The sequence below is a fragment of the Triturus cristatus genome, chromosome 1_2, assembly GCF_964204655.1.
Source record: "Triturus cristatus chromosome 1_2, aTriCri1.1, whole genome shotgun sequence".
Classification (NCBI taxonomy): Eukaryota; Metazoa; Chordata; class Amphibia; order Caudata; family Salamandridae; genus Triturus; species Triturus cristatus.
In genome coordinates this window covers 926595100-926610831 of record NC_140580.1, presented here as the reverse complement: position 1 = coordinate 926610831, position 15732 = coordinate 926595100, and the positions used below count along the sequence as shown (strand labels likewise).

Below are 15732 nucleotides of genomic sequence, written 5' to 3'. Positions count from 1 at the left end.
ATCAGGATGCCTACCTATTTTACACAGCAAGGGTGCATCAAAGTACACCCGGTGCAGCACTTTGAGCTGAACCAGCCAGAGTCGCATTGGTATCGCCACCTCCCGAGGGGAGGCCAACGCATCCCTCCAGTCTTCGTCAGATAGGTCACCCACATCTGTTTCCAACCGGGCCCGAACGTTCTGCATGGAGTCAGTGCGATTATTAATTAACTTTATAAGTTAAGGAGATAGCCCTGCGGTCCATTGGATCTAGCAGCAATGGAAAGGTGAGTAATTTGGAAGGGATGAATCCGCGGGCAAGGCGCGGTCAATAGCATGGCTGATTTGTAGATAGCGACAGTGCTCTGAGGGAACAAGCTGGTACTGAGTTGAAGCTCAGCGAATGTCACCAGCTTACCTTAACCCCAGACGTCCCCCACCTTAGAGTTGCCAATAAGATCCCACTTATCAAATCCCACGCAGGTGCTCAGCCGGCCCAGACATTCAGGTTCCCAGAGCAGGGTGGCTTTCAGCCGTCCGCACCACCCCATGCACCTCTGGAGCTTATGCCAGACCTCCACCGTTCGGGCCGTCGGGCCAGTCAGGCCAGTCAGGCCAAGGTTCTTCGGGTTGGAGTACAGCACCCGGTTGTACCCTCCCTTTCCCATGAGCCAACGGTCCATTCGAAAGCTGGGGTCGTCATGACCCGAACACCCACTGGTTAATCGCAATCAATTGCGTCGCTTGGTAATAAAGGCATAGTTCCGGAAATCCAATCCTGCCGTCATACCAGCCCATAGTTATTTTTTGCATCACGATACGCGGTGTACCAGCTTCCCACAACAGCCCACGCTGTGCTGCATCGATCTTTAAGAAATAGGACTCGGGGATGGGTACGGATGTGTTTTGAAGGGCATAGAAGATACGGGGAAGAGCTAGCATCTTGAAAAGGGCCGCCCTTCCCAGGAGGGTAAGGGGCAGTGTTTTCCAGTGAATCACATCGGATTTGAACCGCTGCAGTGGGCCCCACAAATTACGCTCGTGGAATAGCGCCGAATCCATAGTTATGAAAATGCCCAGATATTGAAAACCCTGTAGCGCTACCGGTATATTATATCCCCTAGGGCTAATCAGCAGGTCACCCCAGAGGGGATACATCTGGGATTTGGACCAGTTGATCTGGTACCCAGAGTGGGCCCCAAATACATGAAAAGTGTAGCGCTCGACGAATCGAGCGTGCGGGGGAGGCCAGGCACAACAGAATATCGTCCGCATATAAAGAGATGCGATCTTCATGATCCGCTGTCCATTTAAGGCCCCTGATTTCGGGGGTCACTCCGGATCCAGACCGCGAGCGGCTCCAAGGCGAAGAGGAGCGGCGATAGGGGGCAGCCCTGCCACGTCCAAGGGAGAAGGATGACAAACGGTGGTTGTTGACCGAGACATGGGCAAGGTATATAGTAGTCGAATCCACCCTATCAGCCGGGGACCCAGCCCGATACAGGCTAGGACAGCGAAGAGATAATCCCACACCACCGTATCGAACACCATTCTCGCATCGAGTGCAAGCAATAGCGCCTCCTCTCGGAGTGTTTCCGCCCACCCCAGGACCCCGTGAACACGACGCAGATTACACGCGGTATTGCAGCCAGGCATAAAACCAGACTGGTCCGGGTGGATCAGGGCCGCTAGATATGGAAGTAAACTGTTGGCCAGCAGCTTAGCCAGGATTTTGGCCTCCACGGCGATCAAGGAAATGGCCTGTACGATGTGCACTCGTCTGCTGGTTTGCGTATCACCACTATTGTGGCATCACAGATCTCGGCCGGGAGTGTACCAGTCGCATAGCATTCCTTATACAGGTTGAGCAGGTGGGGCGCCAGCTTTAGGGTCATAGATTTCACTAATTCTATCGGGATACCGTTAGGACCCATGGCTTTTCTGGAGTGGGTATCCCGGATAGCTGTCTGAATTTCATCGAGCGAGATGTCCACCTCCAGGGACTCTCGTTCTTGCTGGGAGAGACATCTCACGTCTATGGTGGCCAGGAGGGCCGCCGCCCAACACACCTGCGAATCTTGTGGCTGGGTATATATTTGTTCATAGTATTTTGCAAATAGCTCAGCAATGCTTTGAGGGTCGGTGATCAGTTACCCCTTGTTATTTTAAAACATGAGTTACAATTCTTCTTGAAACTCCTTCTGAATAGTCATGTCCTTCAAGGTCCTACAGAGATGTTCTCCCATGATCCTATATCTCAGCCAGACCTAAAATCAAAGAAGATCAGATCGTAGTGACACCATGAAATGATTCCATCCAGTCACCTGTGCCTAAACATGCTCCTCCAAATCTCCCTGGCTGATCAAGTGATACCAATACATCAGGTGTAGTATCCAACAATGACAACACAACCAATAAAAAAAAAAGAAGCTGATCAGATTTGCTGTAGCTATGATTCACTTCATCCAGACTGTTGTATGTTTTGCTCCTACCCACCCTGTGTGTCACACAACAGACTGTAGAACGCTGACATTACATAGTTTACCAAAATTAGGTACACTGTAGAAATTCCAGATGACCCTTATTGGCTTACCGGGCTTAAATTAATAATCCCAAATGCTCTTTTTAGGTGAGAGCGGTTTAGGCTTCTCAGAGGGTAGTGTTAAGCTTTTGTTGTACACAGTCGGTAAATGAGACATTTGAGAGAGAAAAAAAACGAAACCAAAATTCACTGGGTGGTGGATGCCAGGCTCTTGAGGGTCTCAGGACCACAGAGACAACATCTCAGGCTGGACAGCTCGGGTGAAGAGGTGTTTTGGCAGGCGGGTGGCTAGTGGCTGGGAGATGGATCTAACCTTCTGGAGCACCGAAGGCCACTTATTGGAGTGCTGCTCTTTCAGTGGGCCCGGGAGACCAGTCAGAATGCTGTACTGGGCAGATGTGGTCAGTGCCTGCTGGTGAAGGGAAGTGGCTCCTCCACGCCAATGGAGGAGTTGCTGGGCCAATGAAGTGCTGGTCAGACCTCAAAGGGTTATGGGAGGCTACTGCAGGAGTCGGTCGATGATTGTCCAGAGAGCAGCAGCCAGGCCTGGTTTTGCACCAAGTTAGTTTTTAGTTCACAGTTCACGTCTTTGGCTTTTCATTGTCCTACTTTCAGGCAGATGAATCGGAGTTCCTGGTGTCTGGGGTCTATCCAAATTTAGGGGCATTAAGAGGAGTGAAGGAAGTAGCCAATGGGCTACTTAGCCCTGGGGTCACTACACCCCATATATGACAACTTCCTGTGGAGAGTGGGCATAACCCGTTCCCAATTCCACGAATAAATAAAAAAATAAGAAATGATTGTGGAACCCTTCTTTCATGGAAGACATCAGGTAGGCCACCTTAGGGGTGTGACTAGCCTGGAGGTGCAACATGCCTACTGTACAGCTATTTTCCCGCCTGTCCTTGTGTCAAATGGGGATCAGGGCACTAGGTGGCATCTCCCACATCTGGGGGAATCTCAGGTTGCATATCAAAGGCAGCAGGGGCTTGGATATGCTTAATCACTAGCCATCCTACGGGAGGTGGTCTGAACACCTTCCCTCAGAGCAGGCATGGTTTCTGATCTCAGAATGCGCAGGCTCTCACCTGCAGGGGGGTCAGAAACCTGTATGTAGTGGAAGGCTGGACAATGCCAGTCAACCAGCACACTAGAGAATGGAAGGTTTTTTCAGGGGGGCACCTTTAAGGTGCCCTCTGGGTGCATATCATACTAAGTCTAGAACTGGTAACAGTACAAATTTGAGACAAGGTATTGGATACCAAACACCATAGGTTTCAGTAAAGCCATCATGTAGCTGGGAACTCGTAATGACCAGTGCCCAGTACATACCTTAAGATAGCTTCCCTGTTCACCTGCAATATCTAGTTATAGACCTAGACATCACAGGGGCATATCTGCTCTTGTAGATATGCCCTCACATAATTAAGGCTTCTACTTTTCAGTTTTTTACAGTTAATACAGACATAAAAACAAGGCTTCCGGTCTTTATTTTTTTAAAGCGAAGAAATACAGAAAGTTTTTCAAGAAAAGTATATTGACGTTTGACATCCTTTTATATACTTATTGACTTCTTTGAACAGTGTTGAACCCCTTGGTGTGTAATTTTGTGACAGGACTTGTTCCTGGTGAGGAACAGAGGGAGTGTTCCTTGCACTGTAAGAATCTCAAATAAAAACACTATTCATTTGTAAGGTGTGGTATCTATAGCCCCTACCCTCATTGTGCGTACTAAATGTGGAAATATACCATTTTGTGACTAATCTCAAAACTCAATATGGATAAATACCAATAAGATGGCCCAAAAATGATTGATAAATAAACAGAAATGAAGAACACAAAAAAAAAAATAAGAAACCTAAATACCATCAAACTGGGAGCCCTAAATATAATGCACCCTGCCTTAGGGCTACAAGGCCTGCTGGGGTGATTTACATATATTATATGCAAGGACTTTGACATGGCATACATTGTGTGCCATGTTGTGCTTTCATGCACGGTTTACAACATGTCACACAGTTTGCAATGTCAGCCTGCACGCAATTTTTATGGGGGTCCCTTAGGGTGGAATACTACAAGTGATGCCCTGCCCTGGGTACCATTTACTAGGGACTTACAGGGGTGCTAGTGTGTGACAATTGTAACACAATTCGACCATTTTACCTTGCTTTTAGAGAAGCACAGGCATTGGGGCCTGGTTAGCAGGACCCCAGTGTACATCAGTACCAGTGGCAAAAAGTGCTGGTGACCACGACAAAAAGGGGCCCTTTCCTACACAGCCAATTTAAAGCAAACTTGAACCTAGATAAAATGTGCCATTTACCTTAATCATCATGCCCAACTATTGGGCTCGATGGCACACGCAGGTCAAACCCACCCCTGAACCTTACTGTATTCATATTATCCTTTTAGAACAAGTAATGCTTTGAAGAGATGATTGAACATTTCATTTCGAATGGGTCTTCATGACTTTTGCTATACAACAGTTTGCTTTTGCCGCACCCCTCTGCTGGAATCGGAGGCCTTTTACAAAGACCTTTTCATCACTAAGTGAGAGAAGGAGTGTGCAAATAACAGAACATTCTCATACCATCCATACAAACCTCAGTTTAGGAGCCTTCGCCACTTTCTCACTTTGGTACCAATGCAGTGGCATTGCGCTCACTCACCTCCCACAAGGCCAGTGGACACTCTTCCTAATGTAACTGAATGCACCACAGCCACTGTGCTAGTGCTCCTGCCTCATCATGGCTCCTGCAAAGACAGCAGTGTATGGAGATAGAATAAACACATCTCCTTAAAAATCTATCCATCTCTTGCCCCTCCACTTCTCGCAAGATCGGTTCATCAGCGAAATGAGCTCCTCCATGTGCCTTATGCTCTAGAAGCTCCAGGACTGTAAGCACCGAGCAAATAACTTCCTAAATGTCTGCATTAGCCTCCAAACCATATATTAATTAAAATTCCAAATTACATTTACAACGCAATCAACTCTGCCCAATGTCTCAGATCAAGATCCGCTCCGCCATCAACACCTGAATTTACTTCCATAGACAATGCGTGGACACTTAAAGCAAGGGTCAACTCTTCTTGTGATGCTGCCATGCCTGCTTCTCACCCAACCAGTGTTTCACTGGAAGGAGACAGCCGATCTTGCAGATTCATGCACACTGATCCTGCCTTCAGTTCTGGCCTCTCCGCAATTAACATTCACCCATCCTTAGCTGCTCTGGAACCTTCGTCTCTGCTTTAAACACTCCACCACTATCAGCACGACCTCCTTTCATGAAAATGAACATTTCCCCTCTTCCTTATTGGGCAGAGCTGATCACAAGCCTCATATCCCCCATGTTACACCACATTTCTGAGAATGTAAAAATGTAGATTGCCAAAAGAAAAAAAAGCTATAAACAGCAAACAAAACAAAAAAGCCCTAAACGAAATTTTCCAGACATATCGAGTCCAACTCATTGGAAGTGAGTCTCACATTTGATTGCAATCCCATGAGTTAACAGCAATTTCAATACGATTTGCTTGTACATCATCCATAAATCCAGGAGGCCATCACACGACAGGATGGTAATAAAGGAGCCGATGGACCTTACCAAAGTATCCACCATGTCCACGGCAGAGCCAATGATCTGTCCATCGCACATAATTTCTGCAAAGTGGTCACAAAAGTATGCTGAAAAGGACAGGATGGCAAGTTGCACATCTCCCACAAGCTGTGGAAATAATGGGAGAGGCAGAGTTGCCTTGCCCGAGCATAGGACAAGGTTCTTAACACAGAAGACCCCCCCCTTCTTTCCCCCCCCCCCCCCCCTCTATTGCATTAATCGCATTTGACTGCCTATCTAGAGGAGTAGAGGGAAATGAGTCTGGGTTCTTCAAGGAGGAAGAGGAAACCTGATCAAGGTTCTCTGGGAAGGGATAAGCGGTCAAGAATTTCAGATTAGAGTGCTAGGCGATAGGAGCACGAGCCCTGGCACATCACGGGTAAAGCGGAACCTGGCTCACTCTATGAAACAAAGTTGGGGCCCATCAATGCCCCACTGAAGAGCAGCAACAGCTCTACTGTCAGAGAGGAAGGCTGTGGAATCTGAGAAGATTTCTTGTGGAGAAGAAAAAGGACAATTGCAGCTAAAAGACGGCAGCAGTCTAATGAAATGGCAATTTAAGTGGGAGGCCGTGAAGGACCCTCCAGATCAAACTGTGGGGAAGTTTCCAGTCTTGAAGCTTGAGTGCAACTACTGTGTTCGGGACAGACCAAGTAAAAGGGAACGTGTAGTGGTTCAATTAGGATAGAGCGAAAGTACTTTCAGTTTGACACATCTCAGTAGTCACATAGAATATGTCAAGTAAATTACTTTTCTGGCAAGTAGGAAGTGTTCTCCCTTTCAAGCCCAGCATGGTAAAATCTCCCAAGTAATGCACAGTATCGGTTGGATGGAACTGGACCTGGTCAAAAGGTATACTTTCTGTATTACAACCCCACCCTTTCACATGATTGGTTGATAAGGCTTAAAGACACTAAAACAATGCAATGCTAAACCATTACTTATTCGTTTTTAAAGTATCATGGATCATAGGGTGCAATTCTGGCAACCCCTAAAAAGAAAAACATAAAATCGAAAGTTACTGCAAGACTAACCTTTGCATTCACCCTTGCTGTACTCATGGGACCCTCACTGTCACACAATATTCAGTTTTCTAATCATACAATATCACATTAGGAACAATATAACAAACTGCAAACATAATGAAGACACTCAACTGCATACTGATTCACATCTTAACTCTACCTACCACGAGCAAGGGTGGAGGTGAGACTTATGGTAACATTGAAGACTTATCGCTCATCCCCACCATCCTCACTCAACTTTAACTCCCACTCCACATCTTAACCTCTGCGGGTTACAATCCAAGATGATCATGCTCGTTTTACGGGAGGAGGGGTGGGGTTATAACTTCACTACATGCATGATGTGCCCTGCGGGCAGTGCAATGGAAAATGTTCATTCCCAGCCTGCCCATTTCATATTTCAGGCCACTAAGCATGTGGCTTGCCGGAATAATCAGAGTTCCAATTCTGATCCAGCAATCGACTATGAAACAGATAGTGTGCTTGCAAGTAAATCTATCATTGGTAACACCCAGCCACAACCTATGTAAATGCCTGGCAAAGTACCAATCAATCTACAGCCCTGGCACAGCGCGGACCACCTCACCCAGAGTCAAGCGGGGACTACCCCAAATTGTACATTGAACTAGACACCCTCCTCACTCTTCCATTCAGAGTGAAACAACTCACCACTAACTCACAACATGAAAGAGAGAGGGTCCTGGAGCTCAAAATAAATGCAAAATGCTCTTGCAGTTAGGCTCTGGGTACTAACGACTATATCCCCTCAGGGCTACGAAGGGGGTAACCATTATCAAGACTAGTGGACAAAAATAAAACTGGAGTAAAAACCACAGAACAACAAAAGCATATAAAAAGTAGTTTTATTGTTTTCTAAATACTTTGATCTTTTAATCTTGAAAGTGTCAATTGGCGTAGTGCGCTAAACAGTGCTCTGGTTGGGAGGAAAAGGGTAGATTTTAGGCATTGTATGATGTTGAGGAAACGTTCCCTCCATGGCCGGTCCAATTGGTGTGGATAAACTGTCCTGGTTTGGAGAGCAGTTCATATGTGTGTGCGCCAAAGTAATCCCGCTGAGCCTGTGAAACACAAAAAAAGTACTTGAAGTCTTGGTGGAAAAGAGGCACAACCCAGATATTCCATAGACTCTGGGAGAAACATCACCCAATATCCATAGACACTCAAATGCTATGATGCAACGCTCAAAAGCAGTAGACGTTAACACTGGGAAACCATGCTGGTGCTGCAAGCTGATCTAAATTGTACTATTTCTGCTTAACCTTGGGGTGCCATGAACAGGGGGAGAGAAGGGGGGGGGGGGCAAAGAAATAGGCAGTTACATTCACGAGTACGAATTCACATGAGATTATGGAGCTACCGTCTGTACTGGGAATTCAGTATCGATTGTGTAACTAAAACTAGTAGGCACATTTCTTCTGGGGAATAGCTCAGAAGGCCAGAGTTCATCTAAACGTATAGATTGGTGTGTGCCAAACTCTCTCAACTGGAGGCAGTCTTCCTTCTAATCATGGGACGTACTTTCCATCATAGGCACTAGTGCCTCCATCATAGCCTAGACGGTTTCTTCAGGTTGTCTAGACTCAAGTTCCTTTACACCAGTGAATGAAGCTCACCAAATACACTGAGCCACAGTATGCATTTCTCCATATTAAAATCACAGCTACGTGTGACAAAGTAGGCCTCACCTGGATTAGGTTGGCTGGGAGCATCTCATGCCGGTATCCATCATAGAAGGAGAGCGCTGTGGTGAAACAGGGCATGGGAATTCCAAGCTGTACCCCAGTGCTGACAGCCCGGCGCCAGGAATCCTGCAAAGGTCAAAAGCAGGGGCAACGGTTCAGCTCATCACAAAGGCCACAGCAGAGCCATCAAAGGACCCTCAAACATATCTGAGCCTTACAAGAGGCGGTCATTTAGGTACACTTCACAGGCTGCACACGGGGAGTTAAGATGCCCCTTAAAAGCAATCAAAGCGAGCAGACGACTGAAGACTGTGGGTGGAGACAAGATGAATGGGTGGATGAGGGGGTGGTCAGAGATGATACACAATGAAACATGGAAAGAAATCACATGCCTGCAACAGGAGACATAGATGGGTGGGGGTGGTGAAAGGCCGAACACCGAGTGGGGGTAGGAAATGGGAGGTCTCGGGCTCTACAAAAGGAATCTAGGTCCATGGTGAAGAAGTCAACCATAGGGAGACAAGGTACGCGAGAGTTATAAACTACACAGCGTGTTGAGGTCACAGGTCATGTAGAGGAGGACAAGGTGAGCAGGAGTCAGACTGTACATGTGGAGAGAAGATGGGTGGGTGTTCCAGATTGTACATGAAGCAGGCGTTTGCACCTGTGACTTTCAGGAGGAGAAGTAACTGGTTTTGCAGAATAGACACCATCACACCAATAGGACAAATGTTCTTTTCATTCAGCTCGTGTACTCAATCCGGTTTTTGCATAACACACTCACCTGACATCTTTCCATTTCCTTCTTGAAGAACTCATCTAGCAGCAAGTTCTGTAGATTTGGATTTCCCTCAAAAGCCTCTTTGATTTTTCCCAGGAAAACACTAAAAAAATATTTTTTTAAAAGGTGGTCATTGGATGCAGGTCAACGGACAACGTGAGCGGCAGATGCAGAGAGTTCTGGTGTTCATGGGTGTGGAGCCTGCATTTCCATCAGTGTAGGTAAAAAAAAAGAAATTGAACTGGATGAGGAGTAAGTAAATGACACCCAGATGCTGAAGAGCTCTGAACCGCACCCCTGTACGGGCATTAAGATATATTAGCATCTTTCAGATGAATGAATCCTACAGCATCATTGCAAATAAAGGGCTGGGGTCGTAAGAGGCGTTCTCCACCCCACACCCTCCCGGCTTGTAGCAAAGGGAACAAATCAGGTCTTAAATGTGGGTCAAACCATCAAAGATTGGTTCTGGAGGGGATCATGGGTGGACCAAACAGAAGAGCACGCTCTCCTGCTTGAGGTGATTGCAATGCTACAAGACTCAAATGCCATCTCAGGTGAGTGAGATATTTATTTTATCTATTTAAAATACTCCATAAATTTCAGGAGCAAGTCTTTGGTGTGTGTTGCTGCTCAGAAAAAAAAAAACAACCTGTGGTTAGCAAGCAGGCCCAATGAAGAGAGGTCCTTACAGGCTTATTCAACGTCGTTATGGGAACTGTGTAAGCCTCAGTGTCACCACAACAATGTTCAGTACAGCCCCGCAATATATGGTAAAATGAAGCAGACTAAAGGGTAGATTCCTTTATGTAAAGAAATATTCTAGTCTACATTGTTACTAAATCCAGATGAAATATTTCTCAATTGACAAGTGGTAAATAACTTGCACTTATTATTATTATTTATTTTTAAACTCTGATGTGGGTGTGGTGCATGGAAGGCTGTGAATCCGAGGTGCACTGGACACAGACCACACCTCACGGTAAGCATTGTTCAGTCGACCACCTTCCTCACCTCCGGATGATGCAACCTCCCCTCCACATCATTGCAATGCCACCGTAATTGAGTGTCCAGCCAAACTCCTTCGCCGCCTCCCGGAACAGGATAAATCCCTGGGCATACGAGATGATTTTGGAGGCATAGAGAGCCTGTGGAGGGTACAAAGATTTCATGAAATTGTTTTCTATGTTAAGTTTGCACCACATGCACTCACAAAAATTGTTATCTGGGATAAGAGAAATTAATTTGCTACTGTCAGACAGATCACTCAGCACATGGTATCAAAGCATTTCACTTGTATTGAATCGCATACCCTCTGAAAAAAGAATCATAACATGATCGTGGGTTACAAGCTGTGCACCAGTCATTAGCATTCAAAAAAAGGACTCTGACATGGACCCTGACATGCTGCATGCTTCTTTGGCATTTTGCTTTGGGGGAGCTGTGACTAATCTGCATGCCTGCAGTCACTCTTACTCCAAGGCCAATATGTTCTTTTCCTTTTTGCTCACCGGTTATCAATACATGTTGCTGGACTCTGCGCAGGCAGTTTTACAATGGTTGATGCCACCAGAGGGAGTTACCCACTGTTCCTTTCCCAAACCACAACAATGGGGCAGGACAGGTGGTCAATATAGAGCATCAGGCCATTGAGGCTTTTAGTAGTGTTGGGTAAAAACGTCTTATATGAAATTAAGCAACATTTCATACAGACTGCATAAAATTGTTAAGAAAATCCGACATCCTGCCCTACATTTTAGTGCGACATATGTGCTTGCGTCAGATGTTCTGATTGTTCCCGCTGTATCACGCAGCAGGGTGTAATTTCTAAGGCTTAGCTTTTAGAAAAGCATCTCCCAGATCTAAGAAAGCGACTGAAGATAAACAAGCCAACTACCTTGGTCTGCTTCATGTACCTGCCACTGAAGAAAAAAAAAAAAAAAAAAAAAAAAAAAGCCAGCAAATAGTTTGGGACAGCATTCTAGGGAGGTAATTTAGAGCTCGGAAAGTAGTCCACCTGCTGCGGAGGACCACCAGACTTACTAGGAAATGCCCACCTGTTAGGTTGATCCTTTCAGATGTGCCACTGCAGCTGGAGCACTTGCCTCAAATCTTGAATGCTGGCATTATTTGTTGTTTTGCAGAAAATAACCCGAGCTCCGACGTTCATAGCCAGACATGGCTACAGTCTGGCGGGCGTTTGACAGAGGAGTCAGCTGAGACCGACATTGGAAACTAGTGCTTCCTCCGCCTTTCAGCTTTAGAAGAGAAGGGATTGTTTCTGGAGCAGCGATTCCCGCTCCACCAAACTCTAAATTAACCTCTAGCGTCCCAAGCCAATTTCAGCATTCCAAACAGGTTGATATAGACGATGTACACAGGTAACACCAGACAACAAATTTTCTGTCATCACTCAATGGTCCTAGTTTTAGGTTTGCTGCAAGACAAAGGCGGAGTGGCCTGCTAGAATTTGTACTGGTCTCACAAGTGACACATGAAGCCAGGCCCAGTACACAGCATAAGGAGACCACACAGAGAGCAGAACACAAACTGAATCAGTTACAGAGATAGGGTACACATGTCTTTGTGATAAAGCCTGATTTCTCAGGGTCTCCTAGCCCTCGCTTACAAGCTACTTTTGGGTTGCTCAATTTTCCGAAATGACGTAAGAGCAGTATTGCCAGAGAAATCGGAGAATATCAGCAAGCAGCGGGGGTACAGGGTATGACAAGTCCAGCAAAAGGAACGGTCAGAAGAGGGTAGCCTGGTAAGAGGCATTGCCAAAGGAACCCAGCAAGGTAAAGCAGCGCAACAAAGCGAGACCCCCAGAAATCTGGCAACAGGAGAATGCCTGAAAGAAACAGGGTCTACGAAACAGGGCCGTCCCATTTGCCTTGTTTTTTGGATGGCATAGGGCATGTCCAGCAAGCAGGTATGCAACAGGATTATGCCACGTCGAGCAAGGGGAGGCCAGAGTAAAAGGACAGGCCCAACAAAAGAACGCACACCATCGAGACATGCCAAGCAAGAGAGCAAAAAGCTGTGCCAGATAAAAGGACAGGGCAAGCCGGCTGGCAGATACAATCCAGAAAGAACTGGAGAAGCAGGTGAGTGAAAGCATTATGCGCCTCTAGTATGAACTCAGGCCCTGTTGAGTTTACCAGGCGGATGTCCTCGAGGAAGGTCTTCTTGTTACCACTGAACGTGGCCTGCTTCGGTCCCTTCAGATGCTTGCTGGCCTCAATGCGCTCCTCTTTTAAAGACGACAGACAGCGTGCAAACACCGCTTCACCTGCAGAGAACAAACAAGGTCAGCACGTGCCCAAGACTAGAAACACTAACATCAGAGGCCAAAGAACTTCAGCCAGTAGCCAGCTAACACGTACCAGAAGCGGACAGGAAATTACGACACTGAGCAAGAGTAAGGAGTGAGTAAATGAATGAAGCTAATGTTCCCACATTCAGCGTCATTCATACCTTGATCGAGCAGTTATTGTAGATGCAATTTTCACTTCACCCAAACTGTCTAGTGACAGAGGGAGTTCAGTCTCAATCCATACCGCGGGATTCAGGGTACGGACATGCAGATCAATCAACCCACATTGGAGGTAAGGATAATCGTGACAGCAGCCTCAGATACCTCATCCCATATTAAACTACTTTATTTTAGAGCAAACATTTAACTTGGAGTTATCCATAAGTGGGCATTACATTTGTACACTCCCACCATGCATACAGCAGCATAATAGGAAACAAAGGACGTCCATGGCAAATGAAGTGCCAGCCCACCCTCCTGTGAATCCGGAGTCAGTGTTAAATTCATTTAGTCCTGCTCTTCCCACCAGTTCAGCGCTAGCCGGGCTTCCACCTGGGGGTGGTTAAGGAGCTGGCCTCAGGGAATGCACGGTTGTTGCCAACCTCACCTAGGGGGACGATTAGTGGTTGGAGTGGAAGCGGTATGCCTAACATGGCTCCGATTTGGCTCAGCCCATTTTAAAGGGTAAAACTACAACCTGGTTATATCATTCCTACCTCTGGGGGCAGTGGCTGCAGCCTATACACACAGCGTCCAGTGACGCAGTCCTGAGGTTCCGGATCAAAGTAAAGATGCCGCCCTGGGCTCTCACCTCGTTCTGAGGCTGCGGAGCGGGTATGAACACCGGGCGCTCGGATAACTGCAGCCCTCAGGTCCCACATTACCTTCAGTGCGTCGTGACGCAGTCCTGTGGTCCTCAATCACATTAAGGAGTTCATTCCGCGTTTGGGATCTCGTGACCAGACTAAGGGAGATCTGGCTACTGACCTGGATTCAACCCTTTTTGGGGTGGGGATGGATTAAAGGGAAGCAGTGAGAGCAGCTCGAGGGGTCTCCCTTACAGGTGAAAGAGTTCATGGTTGAAGCCCTAAAGCCTGAGCGCATTTTGAGACTAGTCACTGCAGATCCGAGTTCTCACTTCTGCCTCAAGAAAAAAAAATTAGAGTAGCTTTTGGGTCTCATTCCCAGAGTGTCTGGAGTAGGAAGCGCTGCAAAACACTTGTCGTGTGAACATAGTGTGAGCAACTAGGACTGCAATTCTCCTTCTGCTTAAAATAAGCATCTTAAGTACACAACGCAGACAAATACCTGGAGCCCCTAATATCCTCGGAGCACTGCTACCCTGATGACCCAGCACATTCCACTAAGCTGAGCATCTTGCCCCGCCCCCCCCCCCCCCCAAGACCTGGAACACCAACTTACCACAGCCCTACAACCTCATTAACGACAAACCTGGAGTCCAAGCACACTCCTCAGCCCTGGAAACCCCTCTACAGCGGTGGAGCTCTCTCTTCCTTGCCCATGGACTTCCTGCCCTGCACACAAACCTATAGCGCACATGCACAGGAGCACCTGCTTCACCTCCGTGAGAAAGCTCACATCCACCCCATTACAGCTCAGAGACGGGGAAGGCTGACTCGGGTGTACCGAGGCTGCAAGTCATGCTGACTACCCAGCCTCAGTGAAGGGGGAAGGAGTGGCATGTTTGCACAAGGCTCGTTGTGAAGCTCTGCACTTCCTGAAAGGAAGCACAGCACAAATTACACAACTCCACTCCTTCCTCCAGCAAATCAGACACAGCACCCCACAAGCGGAGCACTCGGCAGAGGGGAGTGTACAATTTGCTAAGGTTAATGGTGGGAGAACATAGCTAGAGAGGAGCCCCCCCCCCCCCTCTTCCACGTATGCCCAGCCCCCGTCTTGCTTGGAGGTCATGTCAGTTGAGGAATGCATCTCTGCCAACGTCCCACTCTGAGCAGACTTAAAATGTCAAAGAATTAACTGAGTACAGAGTCTTAATCTCTTCAAGGCCAGAAGAGCACAAAGTATTCATGTAATGTTTGCCAGGCCACACCCAGTGGGTGTGCCTCATAACAGAGGCAGGTAGAGACAGACTCAGTGTAATGACAATGCTGCCCTGAGGCACATGTACAATATCTGTGAGAACTATGTACAGATCCAGGGTCAAAGTAGGCACTGTGTCCACGGACTCCAGAGGAACACCGGAGAGCTCATCTCAGAACCGTGCCTGGTCTATTCAGTTCCTAGATCCCTGGACTGCTGGGAAAGCTTGGCTCAAAGCCATAGTTGGAGCAACTCTCCAGCTCCAGGAACTGCACTTACAACACCCGAGAGCGCTCTGCACGTCAGAGCAAGTTAAGGGTTTCAGGCTCTGAACCTGAAACACGTGGGAGAGATCTACTAACAGCAGATCATGGTATATAGAGACAGAATCTACAAGACACCTGGGAGACGTCTTCGCTGTTCCAGATTTGGGAGCAGGCTATGGGGATCGACATACAACGACTATGTAGACACTGGGAGTGGTCTGCTCAGAGACAACTAGCAATCAGAGCAGGCCTAGTTGTCCAGTGATGTAGCCTAGATTACCTGTGAGAGCTCTGCTCAGAATCGAGGGGGTTGCAATCTAAGGAACCTGCATCTGGAGGAACTCGGATCAAAAGCAGACTCAGGAGGTATGGCATCAGTGCAATAAACTGAAAACACAGAGGACTCTGATCAGAGAGCCTGTGCCCAAAGCAGATGGTG

The 15732-nt window shown here is 47.2% G+C and overlaps 1 protein-coding gene across 2 annotated transcripts in view; it reads right to left on the bottom strand.

Moving 5' to 3' along the window:
* Nucleotides 1–8009: 8009 nt before the first annotated feature.
* The window catches only part of PGD (phosphogluconate dehydrogenase), a 32947-nt gene continuing 25224 nt past the window's right edge, over nucleotides 8010–15732 (bottom strand). The window contains exons 9-13 of one of the 2 annotated variants that reach the window (XR_014962867.1): nucleotides 12809–12939; nucleotides 10662–10795; nucleotides 9651–9848; nucleotides 8870–8992; nucleotides 8010–8242 (exon numbers count right to left, since the gene is read on the bottom strand). Coding sequence is in view for 1 of the 2 variants with exons in the window: in XM_085609830.1 (XP_085465956.1) it covers nucleotides 8123–8242; nucleotides 8870–8992; nucleotides 9651–9750; nucleotides 10662–10795; nucleotides 12809–12939 (608 nt within the window). In the remaining variant the exon portion in view is untranslated. The remainder of the gene's footprint in view (nucleotides 8243–8869; nucleotides 8993–9650; nucleotides 9849–10661; nucleotides 10796–12808; nucleotides 12940–15732) is intronic. The other variant, XM_085609830.1, reaches the window with a different exon arrangement.